We start from the raw sequence: 22,114 nt of genomic DNA on the forward strand, positions 1-22,114 counted from the left end.
GAAGAGTGCGGAAACACAATGGGTCTAGCGTTCCTTTCAGTCGACTCAGGGTCTTATCTTCTGTCAACACACTAGCCTGTGACTGCCACTATAGGAAAGGATTTACAATGTGTGAGTGGAGGAAATGCTGCAAACTTCTCTCTTGCTTTTACTATGACACACATACACATACATACACACACACACACACACACACACACACACACACACACACACACACACACACACACACACACACACACACACACACACACACACACACACACACACACACACTCACACACACACACACACACACACACGCACATACACACACACACACATTCCATTCCATTTCCATACCAGCACAATGGCCATACGTAATTCTTGTATCTCAGTGAGAGCTCAACCATCCAGGAGATGCTGACAACATTACACAGTCCACAGCAGCCACGTGTGTGTGTGTGTGTGTGTGTGTGTGTGTGTGTGTGTGTGTGTGTGTGTGTGTGTGTGTGTGTGTGTGTGTGTGTGTGTGTGTGTGTGTGTGTGTGTGTGTGTGTGCGCTTGTGTGTGTGTGTGTGCGCTTGTGTGTGCGTGTGTTCATGAGGTGACAGAGAGATAGAGGAGTGAAAGAAAGGGCAAACAAAGCTGTTTTCATCATTAATGTCATCAAAGGGACTTCCACTCGCATTATGGCACAGAGAGTTCATCGAAGCGAGTTCCCACCCTGTGTGTGTGTTTTATTGTGCAGTTTATCAGGCCAGCCACATGGAGTGTCAGAGCTAACCCAGTGACCGCTCAACAAAAGGCCAAATTAAGAGGAGTGAGAGGCTGTCGTACAGGGAGGCTGACAGGTTGATTGACGCTGTTCCCGAGGAGAATAGCATCCTGTCAATCTTGGAGCTGTCACCTTGACAGGAATTCTTTCTTTGGATGCAACCCCCATCGCCAACCTTTCTGTCACTCAAGGCCACACAAACGCACACACACACCTACATCCACCTATAACATACTAAGGAGACACAAAAAAACACACAATTCTGCATGTGTACAGAGCCAACTAGGCCATAACTCTGAAAGAGAGAAATATGTGAGTTTCATAAACACTCCATCTATCTCCTTGACAACCGCATTCGACACAGTACAGACCCAGTGTGTAATGGTTTGTGCATCTGTTTATGTGTGTAATGTGCGTGTATATCACCATATGTGTGTGCTTGTGTTTGATCGTGTTTAAAGCAGTAGCTTTACAGTAAATTAGCATATTATGGTGTGCACTAAAACATTGGTACTGGACCTTTGACAGTTACATTTTACACCGACTGTTGCATTTTAATCAAAAACCACTGGAGCTTTCCCCTTTCACGTTATTTAATCCGAAATGGAGTATATTTTAAAGCATCCTCCATGGCTCCATATGAAGGCAGCGTTTGTGTTGGAGGCTGGTGAGGCTGGTGAGACTGGAGTTGGGGCAGAGCAGCTGTCTGTGTGTACTTTACAAGCTGGTTCTGTTTGTTCTGTAGACACAGAAGGGGTCAGGGGGGTGTCAGCTTTGTCTTCTGTCCCTCTCTATGGCTATGTGTGTGTGTGTGTGTGTGTGTGTGTGCGTGTGTGCGTGTGTGTGTGTGTGTGTGTGTGTTTGTGTGTGTGTGCGTGAGTGTGTGTGTGTTTGTGTGTGTGTCCGGCAAAAGAGAGAGAGAGAGATAGAGAGAGAGAGAGAGAGAGAGAGAGAGAGAGAGAGAGAGAGAGGGCAGGTGGGTGGGGCAGACCAGTGTGGACAGGTGGAGGATTCTCACTATAGGAACCAGATGTACCTGTCCCTTTTCTCTCTCTCTGTATACCTCTGTCCGCTTATCTAATATACTTGCTTATGTATCTATTGGTTGTGCACATTAATAAACATTACTGTAAATGCAACAAAGTCAACCAAAAGTCTATTTTTCATCTATAGTAGAGCTAAAATATTTGGTTGGTCGATTAATAAATTAGTTGAGGGACAGAAAATAAATGCAACAATTTACATACTCAGCTAATTGTTCAAACTAATCATCTTTAATGAAGAAATTATGTCTGTGCTTTTCACAACTTTTTCAACATTTCAGTTTGGGACAGCAGTAGGCTATTTACTGTTGTGTGTTCACATCCATTCAGCTCTGAGAAATCGGATCTTCTATTATTATTTTTTCCAAGTGTTGAATAAAGTAAGTAAAGTCTGTAGTCTGGTGGAGTGCTGCTCTCCTTGATGTCTTGGTCGTCCTGATATGAGGAAACAGCGGCCCCCACGGGCAGACAGCGGGACAGAGAAACTGTTTTATTTCACTCAGTTCTCACTGCTTTTAAAAAAAATACATGTGAAATAATTCGTTTTAGGCTGCACTCAGCAAGCCATACATCCAAATAGTGTGTGTTAACATATTTTTTTTTTAATGTAATTTATTTTAGAAATATATTTCTTTTGAGCAAAAAAAAATGAACCCATAATCACTGATAATGGGTTGAGGGTTCATTCTGGAATATAGTGCAGTCAGAGTATTTATTCTCTTATGGCATAATTTTGTACCCAGCATGCGTTTTATTTACACTACAATTTGGATCTTCTTCAATTTAGAAAGGATTCCTGTGCAGAGCTGCCAACTCTCGCCTGTGATGGTACCAGAGAGGGACGGGGGGGAGCGAGAGAGCGAGCGAGAGAGAGAGAGAGAGAGAGAGAGAGAGAGAGAGAGAGAGAGAGAGGGGTTAGGAGCTCCAGATGGTGTTTAAACGCAGACAGAAGGCTACAGCGAGGACAGAGAGAGGAGGAGGAGGAGAGAGACGCGGTTTCTGTGTACAGTGAGCTCCGCCAGCTCCACTCATCAGTGAAGACAAAACAAGTCTGAAATTAAAAAAAAAAACAAACCCAAATCGCGAATTGACGGCTGGAAAAGAATCGTTGAAAATATGCGCAGCTGACTGTTTCTGTGGGAGAAGTGGATTTCTTGAGAACATCTGAAGACGGGTCGGCGGAGGATCGGCGCGTCGGCGGAGTAGAGGGACCGTTTACAGAGAAACGTGGTAGCAGAGTATACAACCCGTGAACTGTGTTTTAAAAGAAAAACGGACATACTTCATCTCTCTGGATGTATACGGACTTGTTCCTGACAACACGGACTGTGGCTGAATCGTGAACTAAAGAAGGTTTTAAACTTGTCGCAGGAGGAATAAGAGACAAGAGGATCCGCATCTTGATCATTTGCGTTTTTATGGGAGACGCGAGGATTTGTGGACAACTTAGAAATCGGTTCATAGTTTTGTCTGCTTCAAAACGATCAGAAAATACTTTTTTTCTTGCAGTTGAAACTGTGTATTTTATTTTATTTCTTCTATCTGGAATGGTTAAAATGAACAAGAAAGCGGATTTACATGACTGGGACAAGTTGTGATTTTTTCCCCACATGAAAACACAGACTGCAAAACCAAAGACATCAATGTGCTTAAGGATCCAAGAGCCCTTGCTTTGATTTTTTTTTATTTCATCCGTTTTCGATAGCCTGTAACTGAGAAGAGAAATACCTCATTATTTATTATACCTGGAAGGTCAAAGCCCCTTTTTAACTCCCAAAGGAAACATTGTTTTTTGGTGTTGGACTGGCTTCTCCCTCTCTTTCCTCTCAATATATTCAAAAACAAAGCAAAAAAAGAAAAAGAAAAAAGGAATGAAACCTGAATAGTTCCCCGCACTATTTAGCAAATGCTTTATCTTTTTTCCCAAATAATGAGGATTGACACGATAGGCTATAACATCTTCTTCTAGAAACTATCTGGTGTGGATTATCACCGCTACAATTACCTCAGTTTGACCCCGACCTTCACAAAGTAAGTACAACATGCAAACACAACTGTATTGTAGTAAATCGATGGGGGAAATGTTATTGGTGTAAGTTATGTTGTCTTTGACTTGCAAGAACCTGAATAAGGTTTTTTTAATGTAATTTTTTTGCGCATTTGTTATAATGGAAGAAGTGTTTCCTATTTAAAGGCTCAGACTGCTGAAATATCTCATGTTTGGACTCACATTCTGATCAACATTGTGTTTGCAGCTCTGTTAGAGCGGAGTGGTAATGTCAAGGTGAAGACAAACCAGGCTACTGTTCATACCTGCTTTCTCTCACTCTTTAAAATGCTTTTTTTGCTCTATCCATCCTATTTCTGTTATTGTATCCACTTCATTCTACATATTAAGTTGTCTTCTGGTGGTTTAGGATATTAAATACAGTATATACAGGGAAATGCACATTTCTTCTTGCTTATTATAGACGTAGAGAGTGTAGAGAAGACAGAAAGAGCAAGTCTATGAATTATAACAGTATTATTAATTATAGTGTATGCACTTATTTCCTTTCATTTACTTTGTTTTTGGCACATTTCATATGAGTGAACGAAATGTGGTGAACGAGCTGAGGTGGAGAGAGATCGAGAAAGAGCGAGAGAGACTTGGGAGGGTGCATGAGCTGTTTGCCCCATCAGTCTGTGCTGCACATCAAAGTGATGATGAGACAAAATGATGACACACAATCTTTGGTCTCTGAACCTGGAGTTCACCTGAACAGGATGGAAGTAAAGGGTCTGAAGGGATATTTACACTATTTGACCCTGAACTGAACTCTGTGGAGCCGCGTAACAGAATCACCACCTTTTGCAATGTTACAGTACTGAAGCGTATCGGCAGGGTCCGCTTTTGTGTGAAAAGGACTAAGAAACATGAGAGCCAATCCTTTCTGGTAAATGCAGGGAGTTTGTATTATTGTAGTTATACCAACTTGTGGAAACATTAAAGGAGGAGATGAAGAAAGTAGTTAACAGGAATACCATGACAACCAAAAGAAATAAACACAACTGCAATCTGATTATAAAAAAGCTGAAATCATGGTGGGTAATTCAAAGCAATCCTTTGTGACTGTGGGGACACTCCCTGGGGAGGAACAAGTGCAGCTTTAGGTTTCTACCCCACTTGAACAGCCTCAGCAGTGCACTTTTCTGCTTGTGAGTGCAACAGTGAAACACTCAGGCCATTTTCTCTGCAGGACACGGCCCTGTATAATTGGCCCTGGTAAATATCATCTGAATAATTGAACAGTTGATAATAGTCTCGAACAATGGATGGGAGGTTGCAGGGGTGAAACCGCAGTGCAGACACCCTGCCTCACCGCAAATTATACCTCCATCACCACCAAACGAGCATCTCAGCCTCTCTCCCTCCAGTGTTGGCCGCCCCATCGCTCAGCTGGGTCTGGTCAGCCGCCTGCTAAGGCAGATGTCCCCACTTCATCATTAAGTAGCTCTCTTAAAAGGCAGGCCATTCATTATGACCCCAGCCTGCCGAGTGTTTATTCAGTTCCCATCTACCACAGGTGCATGGATGGGATGTCTTCTGTTTTATGGGCGGAAGGAAACATACCACAGGACTTTTAAAGAGAGGACCTGTTTTATTCTAAAGAAACAGCAGCGGGCAAAGCCACAGGCCAGCAAAGAGTTGGCAAAAATGATTTGCTATTTAATGACAAAGAAGCACTTTAATGCCCTTTTCTTTACTATGTTTTTTTTGTTTTTGCTTTCATGTTTCACTTTTCTGCGATCCATTGCTGCTATTTCAGGAACATCATGACTAATGTTTCATCATCAAGCTATAAAAGGCACAATCTTTTTTGTACTCTTGCATGTGTCAAGGTAAACTAGATGGTTTATCAGGAGGTAGAGAAAATCATGTTCTGCTTTTAATCATCTCAGTCTGACAGTGTCTTTGTCATCTGGTCATAGACATAGACACAGGGGGACATGTCCCATTCAATATTTAAAACACATGCATTTGTCCCATAGACTGAATAAAAAATGGACGAAGCATCTTCGTCAAGGTCCGTTATCTCAACTTGATCCAATAGTACTCACCTACGGCAGTCGCGATCTTGTCAGACTTTAACTCCGCCTCATTTCCTCTTACCAAATAAGGGCATTAATGTGACGTCGAGGGGGGGGAGATATGTCCATCTGGCTGATGTATACCTCCGAGGCGAAGTGAGGGGATCAGCTGCTAGCTGTCACTCACGAGGCCGCACACCTAATTATTCATAAACTTTAACCTCCATTAAAAAAAAACTAGCCTGGTACAACCCCCCCCAGGTAAATGGTAGTATGCAACCTCAAAAGCAACGATTGCAATCTTCCATAAAACAGAAATAATATGAGGCAACTATTTACAGTTGAAGGAAGGACGTACAATGACATTTTCGCCATGAATTGAAGGCACACATCGGTACAGAAAAATTCACCAGAATGCAGGAAATTCAATGTAGGGTGCTCAAAAATACTTCCCCAGATCCTGTAACTTACTAAATGTCCTCCAAATATTCAAAAAAACAAAACTATTCCCTTGCATCTTGTGCAGGTGACACGACTCTTTCCATACCTTGACTTGATGCTGCAAGATCTGTGTTCAACTTTCCTGTTTACTCTTTAGTGTGTGGCCTTGCTGAATGTTCTTGATGCATGTGTGTGTGTGTGTGTGTGTGTGTGTGTGTGTGTGTGTGTGTGTGTGTGTGTGTGTGTGTGTGTGTGTGTGTGTGTGTGTGTGTGTGTGTGTGTGTGTGGTAATTAGTGTGATCTAAATGTGGGCAGTGCAGGTGAAACTGGCTGTCTCCTAATTAATGAGTGGAGCAGATGGCCTTGGGTGGGCGGGAGCTGCAAGCGCACAGCGAGCCGGTCAGGTGGTCAGCACAACACAGACACCTGGGCCATCACAAACAAGACAAGCCAAGTGGTTGACACAAGCCACAGACATCTGGCCTGCGTGTGTATGTGTGGCCTTCCAGAACCTCAACAAGCAGATATAAAGTGTTGTGTCTGCTTTGAAGGAGCAGCATATTTTCATCGTACATGTTGTACATGTACTTGTTATGAAAGAGGCCTACAATATTAAACTATACATGAAAGAAAGAAAAAACAAACAATAAAGGAAAGGTAGTTATACAAATGTATCATTTTGTGAAACAGAAAATGTTTTTACAGTCAATCATCTCATGACCCTTCAGATTTATCAGCGACCACTTAGGGGAACCTGACCCCCAAGTTGGAAACCATTGCTACAGCATATTCTTTTACACCAGGGTGTTTATAAGTTTTGGCAATGACACACAGTTACACAGTGCATGTGCAGCCTATTTATATGTATGTTTGTGTGTATATAAATATATTAAGGGGTGAGCCTAATTTCCCCTTCTAATAGCACTGTATTTTTACACAAACAGTACAGCAAATAGTTCACAACAAGGTGGTTTGTATGTACAGTTCATATTTGTGCTGTTTGACACGTGAAAATATGTTTTAGTAATCAATTCTAATTGTTGTTTGTGTTTCTATACTCAAATTGTCTTTTCATTCGTGACACAAGCTTTAAGTCAAGAACGCTGATAATTACCTGATTGTAGACAGTCACACAGCTTTGCCTCCAGGGTCAAAACATTAGCCTCCAATAGATAAAGATACTTCAAATAAGAGGTCAGAGTACATCCTTTGTTTAGTTTGTGTCAGAGAACGACTAAATACAGTAAGACAAATACTGGAGAGAATGAGCCTGCCATAATTATGGGTTATATAAATTTTCCCATAACTGTCCTGTAAGTGTGTGTGTGTTCATGATTGAAGCAAGACTGGTACTAAATTGGGATGTTTTGTTTTTTTAAGAAGAGACAGTGACGCATTATAGAAAGTTATTTTACTTGTAAGTTCTTGTTTATTTCTGTGTTCAGGACACACTGTTGGCAGCCTTGTGCAGCATTGATGCTCACAGCAGAGTCACCTTGTACTTACTGTACATTTATAGTAGGTTTAATGGCATCAGTGTGTTAATGTGTGTGTTTTCGTGTAGATATGGGAACAAGCGAGTGACTTAGGGAGTGATGAAGTGACATTCCCGGCACTGAATCTCTATGGTTTCACTGCTGTTTATCCTAATACACAGTGGGAAAGACCAATGTGGTTCTGGTCGCCTCCTGAGTGTGTGTGTGTGTGTGTGTGTGTGTGTGTGTGTGTTAGTCTGCTCTGCCCTGGTCTGTTCCACATGTGTTTGACATTACTGTGACAAGGCTGCCCAGTCTCTCTGGGGAGATGGAGAATGTCAAAGACTAGAGAGGAGAAACGAACAGCTTCCCAACATCTGATGGAATGAGAAACACACTCGCTGGATAGCTGGCCTGCTGACGCCACAGCGTGGGAGCAGAGCAGAGGGTGGAGGGCCAAGCAAAACCTCTTTCTCTCTTTTCCCCGTCCACTTAAATGTGTTCATATCCACTTGCATTCCCAAGAACAACATATAGTACACACACAAATATGCACACATTCACCATTTCTTCTCTGCTTGTTTATCATAACACTCATGCATCCACTGAAATGATCAGACGTATTTCTCCATATTTCAGTGCATGCAGAGAAGGGGAAATGCTCCTCACTACTTTATCATTCAAGGGTGAAAACTCACCATTTATCGCTGAGCATTTCTGGAAATTATTTGTTGAATTGACTCTTCATTTTAATAAAATGACTTCATCGCTGACAAATTGCACCTTCAATTATGCATTTCAAAAGGGAGGCAAACAGAAATGCTCAATCATGAATGCAAGTGTCACAACATTGATGGATTCACATGTAAATTGCATAAAGCTGAATTGCTGACAGCTATGTTAGGGCAAGAAAACAATGCTTCCTCCTCCACCCTTCCTTGTCTTGTGCCTAATTCACCTCCAGCTCCCTCTTTGTACTTCCTCACTTTCCCACTGACCTCTGACCTTCTTTTGACCCTCTTCTCCTTGCTTGACTCTTTCCCCCAGCAACGCCTTCTCACCTTCCGCCCCCTTTGCTTCATGGTAGGAAGTGTGTTCGGATCAGAGTCAGACACAGGAAGCAGCTGGGCTAATCTACAGTAGCACTGAGCTCTGTTTTAATCGAGCGAAATGGACAGGCCAGCAGAGAAAATGGCCACCGCTACCAGATATAATGAATCCTTCCTTTTCCTTCTGCCCCACACCGAGGCCTTTATCACAGGCAGGGAGTAAACAAGAACAAAAGGAACACAGACTGAAGTTATTAAGCCTCCGCTCCAAAGCCATCCTCTCTGGACGTCTGGGGAAGTGCTGCAATACAGGATCATGCAGACAGAGATTGGGAAGGAAGGCACGTCTCTCACGTTCTCTCTCTCTCTCTCTCTCTCTATCTCTCTCTCTCTCTCTCTCTCTCTCGCCCCTCTCTCAGTGTACAGTATTTGTGAAATTAAAAAAGCCGTTATCTCCTGGAAACAGATCCTGTGCCACACAGATGGTTCCGTCTCTCTTCAAATGGGAGGCTGAGCCACTGAGTGCCGTTGTGTTACCAGTTAGTTGTACAGACCTTAATCTCGGCTCCAGCCTTCCTTCCTCTGTCTCCCTGTCTCTCTCTCTATACAAAAACACACACACACACACACACACACACACACACACACACACACACACACACACACACACACACACACACACACATACACACACACACACACACACACACACACACACACACACACACACACACACACACATACACACATACACACACACACAAACGCGCACACACACACACACAGCAAAAACTCAACCCCTTGCCCGTGTAAAGTATTAATTTCACTAGGAAGTGGACGTTTTAGTTCCTCAGAGGTATTTGAAGTGCAGAGAGGAAGGTCAGAGATTTTCTTGATGTGTCAAAGAGCAGTGGTCACTTTGATGGGCAGGTTATCGCCTGGCATTTAAAGTCACCAGGAGCCTCAGGAGGGTGAAGGGGTTGTGTTTGATGGTCTCCACTCTGCCTTTCAAATGCTACCTGACAGAGAGACCACCCCATTAGTTGTGTGTTCTGACCTCTGTGAGTTATTATATAAGGAGAGGTCTCCACATAAATCTGTAGACTTTCAGATAAAACAGTGTGTTGTGAGTGTTGTGATTATGTTTGAGACCATAGGCTTGCATGGCTACAAAACTGTTGACAGGCCATTTTAAATGCAATGATATCATTAGCAGCAGATATTTCAAGAGGACAGACACAGGATGAGAGTAACCCACAATTTAACCATTGAGTCCCAGAAAAAAAAGCTCCTCTCACAAAAAAAGACATATCAAAATAGTAAAAAAGAAATGCATAAGATGAACAAGGATCAAATGAACTGTCATGTGCTATACATGTTTTGATTGTTTTTCCAGAAACTTTTATCTTCTGAGGCTTCTCTGAGATCTCTTTCAGTCATAATTGTACAAAAAAGATCAATGTGTACTTAAAAATATAATGGGGTAAGGGAGATATGTGCATCTTCTTTTTTACTGTTAATTTACCTGTGTGTTAAAATTGTTGGTTATCTATCAGCAGATGTAGAAGTCCATTTCTACTTTATTTAGGTTTACTGTACACATTACAGAACCTTTAAATTAGTGGCAATGTTAATGCACATATTAGGAATTAATTCCTGCTCATACACTGGCATATTTGAATAACATTTCTAAACTTTTTCTTATAATCCTCAAAGGAACTGTTCCTTTATAGTGGTACTATGTGCTGTCAGCCTACTTTGACCATGACATGACAGCAGGTCATCCTAATTTGCCAATTAGCTAGAATAATCAGCATGTTATTGGCACCACAGTCATTGTCTTCCTTTGCGGGCTTGCTCTGTTTTTGTGGCGGCGTCCCGTAGTCGGCTCGTGTCCCAGAGGAGTAGCTGGTATTTATTTCTGCAGCTTCCAGCATTAGCTGGCTGTAGGCTAAATGGAGAAACAGTCAAAGCTTCTCTCACATGAATGCCCCCTCTCCTCTGCCACATTCTGTTTCCCAGTGTGTGTCAAGTGTGTGTATGTGTGAGCCTATGGGGTCCTGCAGGATAATACAGAACACCCTACCCATGCCTGGCTAATGTCAGGAGCTATTGTTACTCTGCCTGCAGGCCAAATGAAGAGGTATGAGAGGGCTGACAGTCTGGGGAGCCGTTTAGGCTTCAGACAGTTTTGTCAGCACTGACAGCTCCACAGTGACAGAGCAGACATTTAACACTGAATGAAATGAAATACATGACATCAAGCAGTAGAATGACTAATCTGCTGTTTGTTTTCCTATCTCAGCTGTAAGTGACAACTCAGTGTCAGGTTTTTAACGGTGGACAAAGCATAAGAGTGAGAGACATGGGGAGAAAAATAGACAGCCACAATTCACACATTCCGTTTAAGACATACACACACACACACACACACACACACACACACACACACACACATACTGAGATGCTGTAGTTGCCATGGTGTGTATGTGTGTGTGTTGCCAGGGTCAAATCTAAGTCTTTTGTGCTCCATAAATCAGCAGGCAGCAGCGGTGACGTAAGAACAAACAGAGCTGCTCTCTGCTGCAGCTGGCTGGAAGGAGGGAGAAACAGGAGAGAGGAATACAGAGAGGGAAAGAGAGAGCAGGACAGCAGCTGTCAGGCCTCCATCGCACACCTGTCACACAGGAAGTGAGCACTGGCCACTGTTTCCTGGATACACCTCCTCAAACACTGCTCCTGGAAGAAATGGAGGGAGGACATCTGCTGCGAGGGGGAGACAGACAGGCAGCCAGACTGATACACTAACAGATCAATAAATACATTTGCTAAGGATGAAGAATACATGCCAAACAACATGAGGTGAAAACAAAAATACAGAATTTCTCATGCCTGTGCTGCCTTTTTCACATCAGCTGCCTTGTGGTCCTGATTGCATATGTGTGTGTTTCCAGATTACACTCAGTTAAGAGGATGTTTGTGTTATCGCAGAGCTCTATGACAGACAGGTCACTCTGTAGAGACTCCAGCCTAACTCTCCCACAAGTACAATAAGCCCATGCCCTAAACTTAACAGTGGGACATTCCCACGCTTGCTCCTCTCAGCCACCCCTCCAACCCTAACACAACCCGCCTGCTGCCCCCCCACTCCTGTGACCAATATGAACTAATCCAGATGTAGTATAGCCGCTCACAGATGTACGGGTAGCTTTCTTTACATGGCCCCGCTCTTCTCTTTTCTCAACTCCTTCTCCCCCTCTTCGTCTGTGCTTTCCCAGCCTCTCACAGTCTCCATGCGGAACTGATCAGAACAGGAAGTGATATTACTACAGTGCTGCTGATGAGGCACTTGGAGCTATTGTCTCCTCGCTTCTCCTCCCAGCCTCCAGGGTCACTCTGTTGTGGCTGCTGTTGGTAGAAAACCTCCTTTTTGTTTGTCAGGTTTGTCAGGCTAGGTCCTCAGGAGGCCCCCCTTGCCCTATTCCCAGGCTGCCCTTCATGCTGCCTCTATGCAATTAACAGAGTAATTAAAAGCCTGATGAGCTAATTGGTGCTGGGTGAGGCTGCAGGTGTTTGGATCGGGGAGCTCATCTATGTAAATGCACTCAATGTGAACATCCTCTGACACGATGACAAAGCAATTTTAAAAGATGTTGTTTTTTGTTTTATTTGTATTTAATGTGTGTTTATGGTTATTTTCAAATGTAATTTATCAAGAAATAAATTTTTCTCTCTCTCTCTTATTGTACCAGTCATCTGCACCCATGCAGTGTCATGGGTAGATATCCTCAGTGGGAAGAAGGAAAGAGGCAAAGTGTAGCCAATATGTTGCATTATGTGGTCAGCTAACAGTCAGCTTACAGTCAATAGGTGCGGCTGTGGATCAGTGGTAGAGGGGGGTTGTCCTCCATTCGAGAGATCGGCGGTTCTATCCCCAGCTCCTCTGGTCCGCATGTCGAAGTGTCCTTGAGCAACCCTGAATTGCTCCCTGTGGTGCGAATGGTTAGATTTGATTAGATGATATATAGATATCCACTGCCATCTGTGTGAATGGGTGAATGTGACAAGTAGTGTGAAAGCGCCTTGAGTAGTCAAAAGACTATAAAAGTCCATTTTACTATTTACAAAACAGCAGTTTCGCGTCACAGGTTGGGCTCAGATCTCAAATTTTCTTAAACCAGTCAGGTTAAGTCAGCTTAGGTCTTAAAAACACAGACAGATCTCTATTGCATTCCAGTATATTAACAGTGTCTAGATATTAAGATGAATTATGTCATGTCTGATGGGGCCCACTAACTGAGCTTATCTGAACAAGGAATGGCGAAAGAAATGATGCTGATCTGATGTTGACTCGTCACAGCCTGAGGCCGAGCTCTCAGCTGGCAAACTTAGGCACACGGCTGACAGAGAGAGTTATCATGCAAAGCAGAGGCTACATGTAAAACCTCCTTTCTGCTCGTCCCTGTCAACCTTCTGTCTCTCTGACCCATTCCCAGATATACATGCACAGTCACCTCCTCATAAAGCTGTGTGTGTGTGTGTGTGTGCATGTGCGTGTGCGTGCGTGTGTGTGTGTGTCTTTCTTGTCTCTGTCTCCTACTTCCTCCCCCATATCTCCCTTACTCTGTGGCAGCTGTGCTGGTGATGGCTGTGTGCCCATGGTGCAAGCTGGCTGTGGGGTCCCAGGTGGCCCACATGACAGTTATTGATGTTCAGGTGTTCAACTCCTCTCACACAGAGACCCTGGAGCCACACACACACACACACACACACACACACACATAGATGCAGATACAAGCCGGAGCACTTGCATGCACTCCAATGTAGTTTGTATGCAGGCACACGACACAGAATATACACAGAATATGACAATAGTCATTTAGATGTACAATTCTGCATATAAACGTCATATTCCACTATTACTACTGAGGAAGAGTAAACAAGTAACAAGTACAATGGAGAACTTGCACATACTGGGCTGTAGCTGCTGGGCTGTATAGCGAGCAACAAGAATTACATTTGACAATGTAAGATGAAAACAATGTAGTCGCTGTGAAAATGTATACACTCTACTTAGTATATACATATGATTCCAATGGTCCAGTATTTGTGACCACTTTCTGTGTGTGCATGTGTTGTGAGATAGCCAGCACTGGTACCAGTGCCCAGTTCAGTCCTAACATACTCCAGATGTGTCTGACTTTAGCCAGGGAGTTGTTCTTGGCACAGCCGCCTCGGCTGAATGTCACAAATACTTTCCTTTATTTAGGAATGGCTCTGGGTTAGTGGCTGCAGAGAAAGAGGAAGGCGAGGATGGATGGATCGTGGGGGGGAGAAGGAGCGAGTGAAAAGAGGTAGATGAAAAGAGCAAAATAAATAACTTGCAATGGAGAAGAACAGGAGATGTGGAGGAGGAGGAGGAGGAGGAGTGGGGGGCTAAGAGAAGAGATGTAGAAGGACCGAAGATGGAGAGGGAGGAGAAGGAGGAGGAAGTGGAGAGGGAGCGAGGCAAAACAGCCCCAGTCTAGCATCTGGATTTTATTAGCAGCCGTTGGGAAAATCTGAAAAGGAAGTTTTTTCTCTGCAAGCACGTCGGCAGCAGCTTTATGCTGCACATAACCACTTCACTGCCGACGAGAGGAGCCAGGCCCTCCCAAAGGAGAACAGATGGTCGCTAGAACTTCAATACAATTACATCAATAACAGCTTTCACAGATATAAGCACTGTATGACAGGATCCCTGCAGCTCAGAGAGACAGAAGTACAACTCCTCTACCCTCAGCACCTCTAGCTCTAGTCCTGGAAAAATTGCCTTTAATCCATCCTCACTTTCGTGTCTGTTCTCAAGTTGTCCTTGTTTTTCTTGCCAGTTTACCCGTTTTAAAGAAAACTTTGAAGCCGTGACTTGGAAAAACTGGTGACTTTTCAATGATTTGTTTTTGGTAATCTGATCAAAGACAAGAGGGCATTTGTCAGTGCTTATTAAGGAGAACCCCCTCCACACACACACACACACACACACACACACACAAACACACGCATCCCCAGTTTTTATTTTTTTGTTCAACTTGTTTGTTCAGCCGGCACTGCATGTGTACTATCACAGGGATTCTCAAGTAACATAGGGGAAAGTATGTGTTTGTGTCCGCAGCGTGAGCAAGTGCGTTCAGCAAACTTGTGAGCATATGTGCGTACATCTGTGTATCTATTTGTGTGTGTGTGTGTGTGTGTGTGTGTGTGTGTGTGTGTGTGTGTGTGTGTGTGTGTGTGTGTATTTGTGTGTCCATGCACTGTACAGGCCCGCCTCCCACCCTGTCATTAGTGAGGGCTTTAAAACCTCTGAACTCTAAATCAGCCAAAGATGAAGTGGAGTCTGGGCTCTGTCTGCAGAAGCAGCCTGTGTGCTTACACACAAATAAACACAAACACTCCCATCTTACCTGTGACACAGTGCAGACTTCACACTGATAGAAGACAAATATCAAAATATACAACTTTCAAAAGAAATATGCTATTTAGATTAGAGGAAGATGAAGATGATGAGATGGATGGTATTGGTCGTGTGCAACTGATCTTAGCAGTTATTTTATTTTTTAATGGCATTTGGACTGAAGTATGAGAGCGGGGGGTGCTGTATGTGCTGTATCCCCAAGACTTAAGTCCAGGGCACAGGGCTACAATCCCCATGTTTTGATATGAAGGCCTGGTGGGAGGCTCAGGGCCATGGGCTCAGGCTCTGTTTGTGTGGACTCTTCAGCGGCCTGATAGAGAACAGATGTGGGAAGGCAGGCGGCCGGGCAGCCAGCCAGAGCAGCTGGGAGAAATTAAAAACAACAGCATTCCTGGAGACATGGGGAATTACAGTGGGAGTGAAGGAGGGAGGGAGGGAAGGATGTAAGAAGCGAGAGACAGAGGGAGAGTTTTAAGGCTATGCGGTCACTGGCCAGAGTATCTGTGGACTACAAGAGATTGAATAGACAAGGGGGATTTAAGGGGACTGTTGTGCAGTGGTTAGCTAAAGCTAATAAGTTGCAGCTGTATTTGCACTGGAAGCACAGACACATACACACACAGATATGCAGTAAACACACAAACATATGCCAACGTGAAATGAGACCAAAATGTAACTAAATGGCTCTCTAATGACTGGCCATGACGTGATGATATTTATCTGTGTATGTGTGTTTGTTTTAAAGGGTTTAATGAAGGCATAAGCCCTAAATCTATAATGAGACCCCAAAATGACTTTACAGCGTTAGAGAAACCACTGTGCTGTGTGCAGCTGTACAGTACATGATCTGTGGTTTTGTGTGTATCGCAGTGAATTGTATTTTTCATTTTGTTTCATCATGGTACACGGGGAGAGTGGAAGACAGAGAACATTTTTAGAACTCAGGCTGCGGACTGTTTCTTTGGTGAGCAATCTTTTAGCCCTGATTACGTCAAATGTGCAGACATACAGCTGTTCAGAGAGTCGGAGAGACAGAGGCAGACACAGAAACCGAGAGAGAGGTAAGTAATGCCTGAATTGTGTTGTTTTATTTTTAGTCTAATATTCAATACGTACCTGTAACCTGAGCAGATCTATTCTCAGCTGCATTGATCCCAAAGTGGCTACTCTCAGAGAGCCAGATTAAAAACCTGTGGGGGGAGATAGAGCAGCTTGCAAACAGGAGCATGAACCTGGTCCAGACCTAGACCTTTAACCACAGGTCTGTTTTACCTGGTTGCAGTCTCTCTCTCTCTCTCTCTCTCTCTCTCTCTCTCTCTCTCTCTCTCTCGCTCTTTCTACTTCTCTCAGTTTGAGTGTTTCGCCCTTCAGCACAAAGCACAATGGGAGCACAGATGGCCACAGATGGGGTTGCAGACTTAGCAGACTTCCTAATGTATTAAAAGTGAGATCCAGAGCATGGTGCGTATGTGTATGCCCTGTCCCTGTAGCTGGTCAGATTAAACAGCTGTCTATAATCCCACGGTGGGGACAGAAAGACAGACAGACAGACAGACAGACAGCACAGTCCCCTTATCCTCCTCTCCTCTTGAAGACTAAAATAGCTTTGTTGTAAACAGAGAATTGATCTTTTGATCACGTGGACAAAGCTCTTGTTCATTTGAGTACAACTTCAGATGTGTCAATGTCGGACTAAACTACAGTCTAGAACAATATTAGCAAGATTGGTTATCATAATTAAGCTGTTTTGGGAGGATGTTAACTGCACATTAGTCCTAAAGTAAACACAACATTCAGTGGCACAGTAATTTGATCAAAGAGGAGGTTTTTACTGAAACATATGGCTGCATCCCTTCAGGAAGCAGCCCTCCAATTCACAGAGAGCTTGTTTGTGTGTTTAGGGTTCTTTAGAAGAGAATGGCTAAATCTATTAATACCAGCCCTCTCCATCTGCCTCTATCTACAACCTTGTGTGTTTATGTTCAGTGTGTCTGGCATGGGGAAAACAGCGGAGTGCCCCTCATGTTCTTGAGGATCACTGTGTCAATGGTCCTCGTACAGCACACTCCAGAGTGGCACTCTTTAAATACAGACACCAGCTGTTGAACATGAGCTCTCAGAAATAGGCTAACACCAATGACTGAGGCCAACTGAGGCAGGGGTTTTGTGGAGGAAAACACTGGGTACATACTTGCCATGTGCTAGTTGGTGACTACAATATATTAACAACTGTAAAGAAGTTTCTTAACAGTGTTCAGATGTATTGGCTTTTGGCTGTTTATTGTTTTTATAACAAGGTTTAAAGTCTGCCTATCATAACCCCTTTCTCTGTGTCATGACAGCAATGCCAGTGACCTCTACTCTGTGAATATGAGGATGTGAAATACATCCTTTGATTGGCTTATGTTTGGCTTCCACATTTGTGAGAACGGGCCGAGTTCATTTCTTTTTCCTGTAATACATTAATAGAGGAAAATAAAAACAGAGAGAGGAGAGTTATTGAGAATCAATGAATTCCACATAAAGTCTACAATGTGGTTTTACATCTGCTTTGCTAGAGCATAGAAGAGAGCCCTCTGTCCTTAGTCTTTCATTATGAATGCATTTGTTTACAACACTTAATGGTGGTGTGTAGTACTAGTGCAGAAATACACACCTTTATGTTCTCATATATAAACCGTGCTGCATATTGATCTCATTGTTTTTCTTTCATAGTGCATTGCGCTCCCTGCCAGTTTCACACATACGTACACATACTCTAAAGCTATCTTCTCACAGGCTACAGAAGCCATCACACCTCTCAGCTCAGGTTTACATTGCAGAAAGATCTAGTTCCAGCAGCTGCACCGACAGACGGACACAGACAGAAAGACAGTCAACACTCCACAGATACATCACTAAATAACAGACCATTATATATATAGCCTGACTTGTGTAGGCAGTTTTGTACATCACAGTGTGTTTTTTTTTGAAGACACACTGTATGCATAAACTGCATGAGGCCATCCACCGCAAATCCAGAAGAAAGGCAACAGTCCTCAGACACTTGTGGCTGTGGAACATCCACCCTGTGTCATGTTTTCTTGTCATGACCCTTTGTGGTACCATCCATTCCCTTCACGCTACAGAGCCTGGCCTCGCCTTGTTTGGTGTTGGCAGGCTGTCTGGCAGAGGACAGTGAAGCTTGCCTGGTAGCAGGACGGAGCTCCACTGAAAGCCAGTCCACAGTGATGGACAGCAGCAGATCCAGCTGCACTTGTCACTGGCTGTCAAGCCGGCTGTCTGAACTATGGGACGAGAGGGGACAGGCGGGGAGGAGTGAGGAGTGTGTGCATGTGAATATGTGTGTGTGTCTGGGGGTTGGAGGTTACAGTGGAGGGGCTCTGATTGGGATGTCAGAGCTACATGGAGTGTGTATGTGTGAAGGGGGGGGGGGGGGGGGGGGGGCTGTAGGGATTGGCTCTCAGTCAGCAGCAGCTGAGCGAGTGAGCAGGTGTTACTGTATGTCTCCCAGGCCCATGAAACTCCAACAAGAGAGACACAATACAAGTTTGGATCCATTTCCAGTCCCTGCATTGATCTGTTTTGGTTCTTTTTATGGGGCTTTTGGTTTGAGGAAACAATCAATGCTTCCCAGGTGAAAATGTCAGTTGTTTTTTTTCATACTGGAGCTCCATCTTAATGAGTTTTTTCCTTCTTTCAAATAACAGATAGCAGAGTGCAGAAGGTTGGAACAATGCCAGATTCACCTGCGGATGTGAAAACCCAGCCCAGGTCTACCCCACCCACTATGCCTCCTCCACCCCCGGCTGTCAGCCAAGCAACCAATCGCAATGCTTCATTCACCCCTGCGACCAGTAAATCAAGTAAGGACCCTTTGAGACTATTCTAAGATTAACCACACCTTAGAGTAAGTTAACTTTATATCGTGAAATATGTGTCTACCGTCCAGGGTTTAGCTGACATGCTGTGAGATATATGTTTTCTTTGACTTGAAGATGATCCTTTTGTGCTGAGGCATCATGTCAGCGAGCAGTTAACCAGGCATGTGTGAGAAAAGCTGGTAGGCGTGCTAAACCAGCAACCCATCGCTGGAACAGCTCTAACTCTTCATTTCACAGTAAGCACTGGAGAAGAGTTGGTACTGTATGCACTTAGTGCAAATCATGCCTCTCACACAGAGCTGACATGCATATCCAAGCACAGATTTTGTAATTTGTAGGTCGAGTGCCATTTTTGGCATTCAGGCTAAAAGTAAATTAAGGTAACCGTGTGTCTTAGAGGTTAATATGCATATCATATACTGTGATCGTATTGTCCGAGGTGGGATTCTAGTCAGGGACCTTCTCGTCAATTCTCAACTATCCAATGCACTTTAAAGTTTAGTTTACATATGACCCTTGTCACAACAGTATTTCACTGACGATGCTTCAGTGGGTTGTTAAGACCTGCTACATGTTAAAATAAAATAATAAACCCATCAATCTGTAATAAATTACACAAATCAATATACTTCTGCAACTGCAGAGACCCTAAAATGGACTTTGTGGTCATTTGCCACTCTTAGGTCAACTGCCATGGACACTTTATATGCTTGTGTAAAGGGAGAGAAATTCCAAATATGTGTTTCTTCTCTGTTATGGTGAACAAGTGTTGGAGTCACTTGTGTGTCAGGTGTGTGCCTCTATCTGTGTGTGTCTTTTGTTGTGCAGAATGCCCTTGCTAGTTGGACAAGTGTCTCTGAGCGCATGTGTGAGTGCATGTGTGTCAATGTTGTTTACCAGCTGGTTGGGCGACGATGGCCAGGGTGGCATTGCGGTGTGTAGAATACTTTCTTCCCTATATAGCAATGACAGGCCATGTTGTTTCACCTGTTGTGGCGGGCGGTCAGCAGTGTAGCTCTCTCCTTGCACCTCTCCCTCTAAAACCAGAACACAAGTGCTGCCTGTTGGGATCACATGGGTAAGTCCATATGTGTCCAGGCCTTCGACTCATAGATTAGAGCAACAAACACGCCTGAGAGGAACTACAGGAACTATACTATTGAACAACTCAACTGCACATACTCTTGTTATCAAGTAGAAGTACAAGGTGTTACAGTGTTACAATCCACATTGTCGCGATGCAGAATCCTGCAAATACATTTTGAAAACATTACATTGCTGCAGCGGTTATAAAATTATGGTTTGGATGCCGTGCTCAGTGTTAATGCTTGCACATGCTGCTGTAATGCAATACAATCATTTAATTACAGGTACAGATGTTTCATACACAGACTACACAATTTCTTTAATCTGAAAGAAAACTATGTTACATTTGGTAATCATTAGTTATTCAAATACAGATATAATGCCACACTGGTGAGACAGGAGATGGAAAAAGAGTTGAGCATATTTCACGTCAATCATATTGAATAATTACTCTGTGTGCATTTCTTACCTGCCTTGGATACGTGTGTGTGTGTGTGTGGTTTGTGTGTGTGTGTGAGCTATTCCTGAGTTTGTTTGTGCCGGCATTACAAGGAATATGTGAGTGATTATAAATGTGTATGAATGCTGAGTCTATTCTGAATGTTAAAGCTGCAAATCTACTTTCAGCTGGTGGACATGTGTAGTGCCAGATTTAGCTACACACCTGCTATTGGAATAAAAGTAACACAGGCCACAGGACTATTTTCGGCGCCTCTTTAACAAGTTCCTCTTATAGTTGTGTCCTAGTGAGTGAGTGAGGGGGAGAGGGTGAGGAGCGGGTTGGAATAGACTGATACAGGGGGAGATGGAGGGGTGGGGGGGTCATATGGTACAACTTGTGAAACAGCTGAAGTTACTGCAAACACACACACACACAAACACACACGCTCACACCGCCTAGTCAACCTGGTAGAAAACTGAAGTCATGATGTGCACCAATACTGCAGGCATGGTGTGGAATTTGAATCTATTGTGTGCTTTACTTATATTTAATCATAACCACACACTTCTCTATTAGCAGGATAAAACAGCTTCTGCCATCATCACGCCCCCAGAACTGTCAAATGCCCCAGAGGCCTCTCCAAAACTACTGACCCAATTCACGTTGTCTCTTCCTTCTGTCTATCCGCAGTGCTGAATGGGAGCAGCCACTCTCCTACATCGCTGAACGGTGCTCCATCTACTCCTAACGGCTTCAGTAATGGGCCGGCCATGTCGTCGACGGCCTCACTCTCTAACCAGCAGCTCCCGCCAGCTTGTGGTGCCCGGCAACTCTGCAAACTGAAGCGCTTCCTGACCACACTGCAGCAGTTTGGCAACGACATATCACCTGAAATTGGGGAGAGAGTGCGCAGCCTTGTACTGGGGCTGGTGGTAAGTTGTGGTCATATTCATGGGGAATTATTTTGATGACTCTTTCAACAAGGCTACTCTTGATCCATTCATTTTCAACTTTGTATCTACTTATTACTATTCTATTCTATTCTTGGTAGCATACAATTAATTAAAGTACTGCAGAGTATTTTACATTTGTAAATTTGTCTTGTACAACAATCAGAAAGTATGGCGCCTGCAAAGTCCTCAAAATAATATATGGGACTTAAGCTAACAAAGATTTAAAAAATATCATCTTTCCGGACTTCAGCGGCTCTGTAAAGCCGTTTTCTCATATGAACACAGACGAATCAGGTCTGGTCATTGTCCAAAGTTACTCTTTCACACATGTAGCACACAACCGGAGATTGCCTGTGTCAGACACATTCTCACTTACTGGAAATATTCTGTTTGGTTTAGGTGAGGGTCTGCGCTGGTTGGGTAGAGCGCGCAGGAGGAAGGATATGATGCGGATTACACCAC

The 22,114-nt window shown here is 43.7% G+C and overlaps 1 protein-coding gene across 3 annotated transcripts in view; it reads left to right on the plus strand.

Annotated features, from left to right (window-relative positions):
• cbfa2t3 (CBFA2/RUNX1 partner transcriptional co-repressor 3) overlaps window positions 1-22,114 on the plus strand; it is a 42,801-nt gene that overhangs the window by 4,368 nt on the left and 16,319 nt on the right. For 2 of the 3 annotated variants that reach the window (XM_083913136.1, XM_083913137.1), the window contains exons 1-3: window positions 2,769-3,831; window positions 18,998-19,153; window positions 21,390-21,631. In XM_083913136.1, coding sequence (XP_083769262.1) covers window positions 19,024-19,153; window positions 21,390-21,631 — 372 coding nt within the window. In that variant the 5' untranslated portion in view covers window positions 2,769-3,831; window positions 18,998-19,023. Of the gene's footprint in view, window positions 1-2,768; window positions 3,832-18,997; window positions 19,154-21,389; window positions 21,632-22,114 lie in introns of those variants that run through there. The other variant, XM_083913135.1, reaches the window with a different exon arrangement.

This window comes from Echiichthys vipera (assembly GCF_963691815.1).
Source record: "Echiichthys vipera genome assembly, chromosome: 1".
In the NCBI taxonomy this organism is placed as follows: Eukaryota; Metazoa; Chordata; class Actinopteri; order Perciformes; family Trachinidae; genus Echiichthys; species Echiichthys vipera.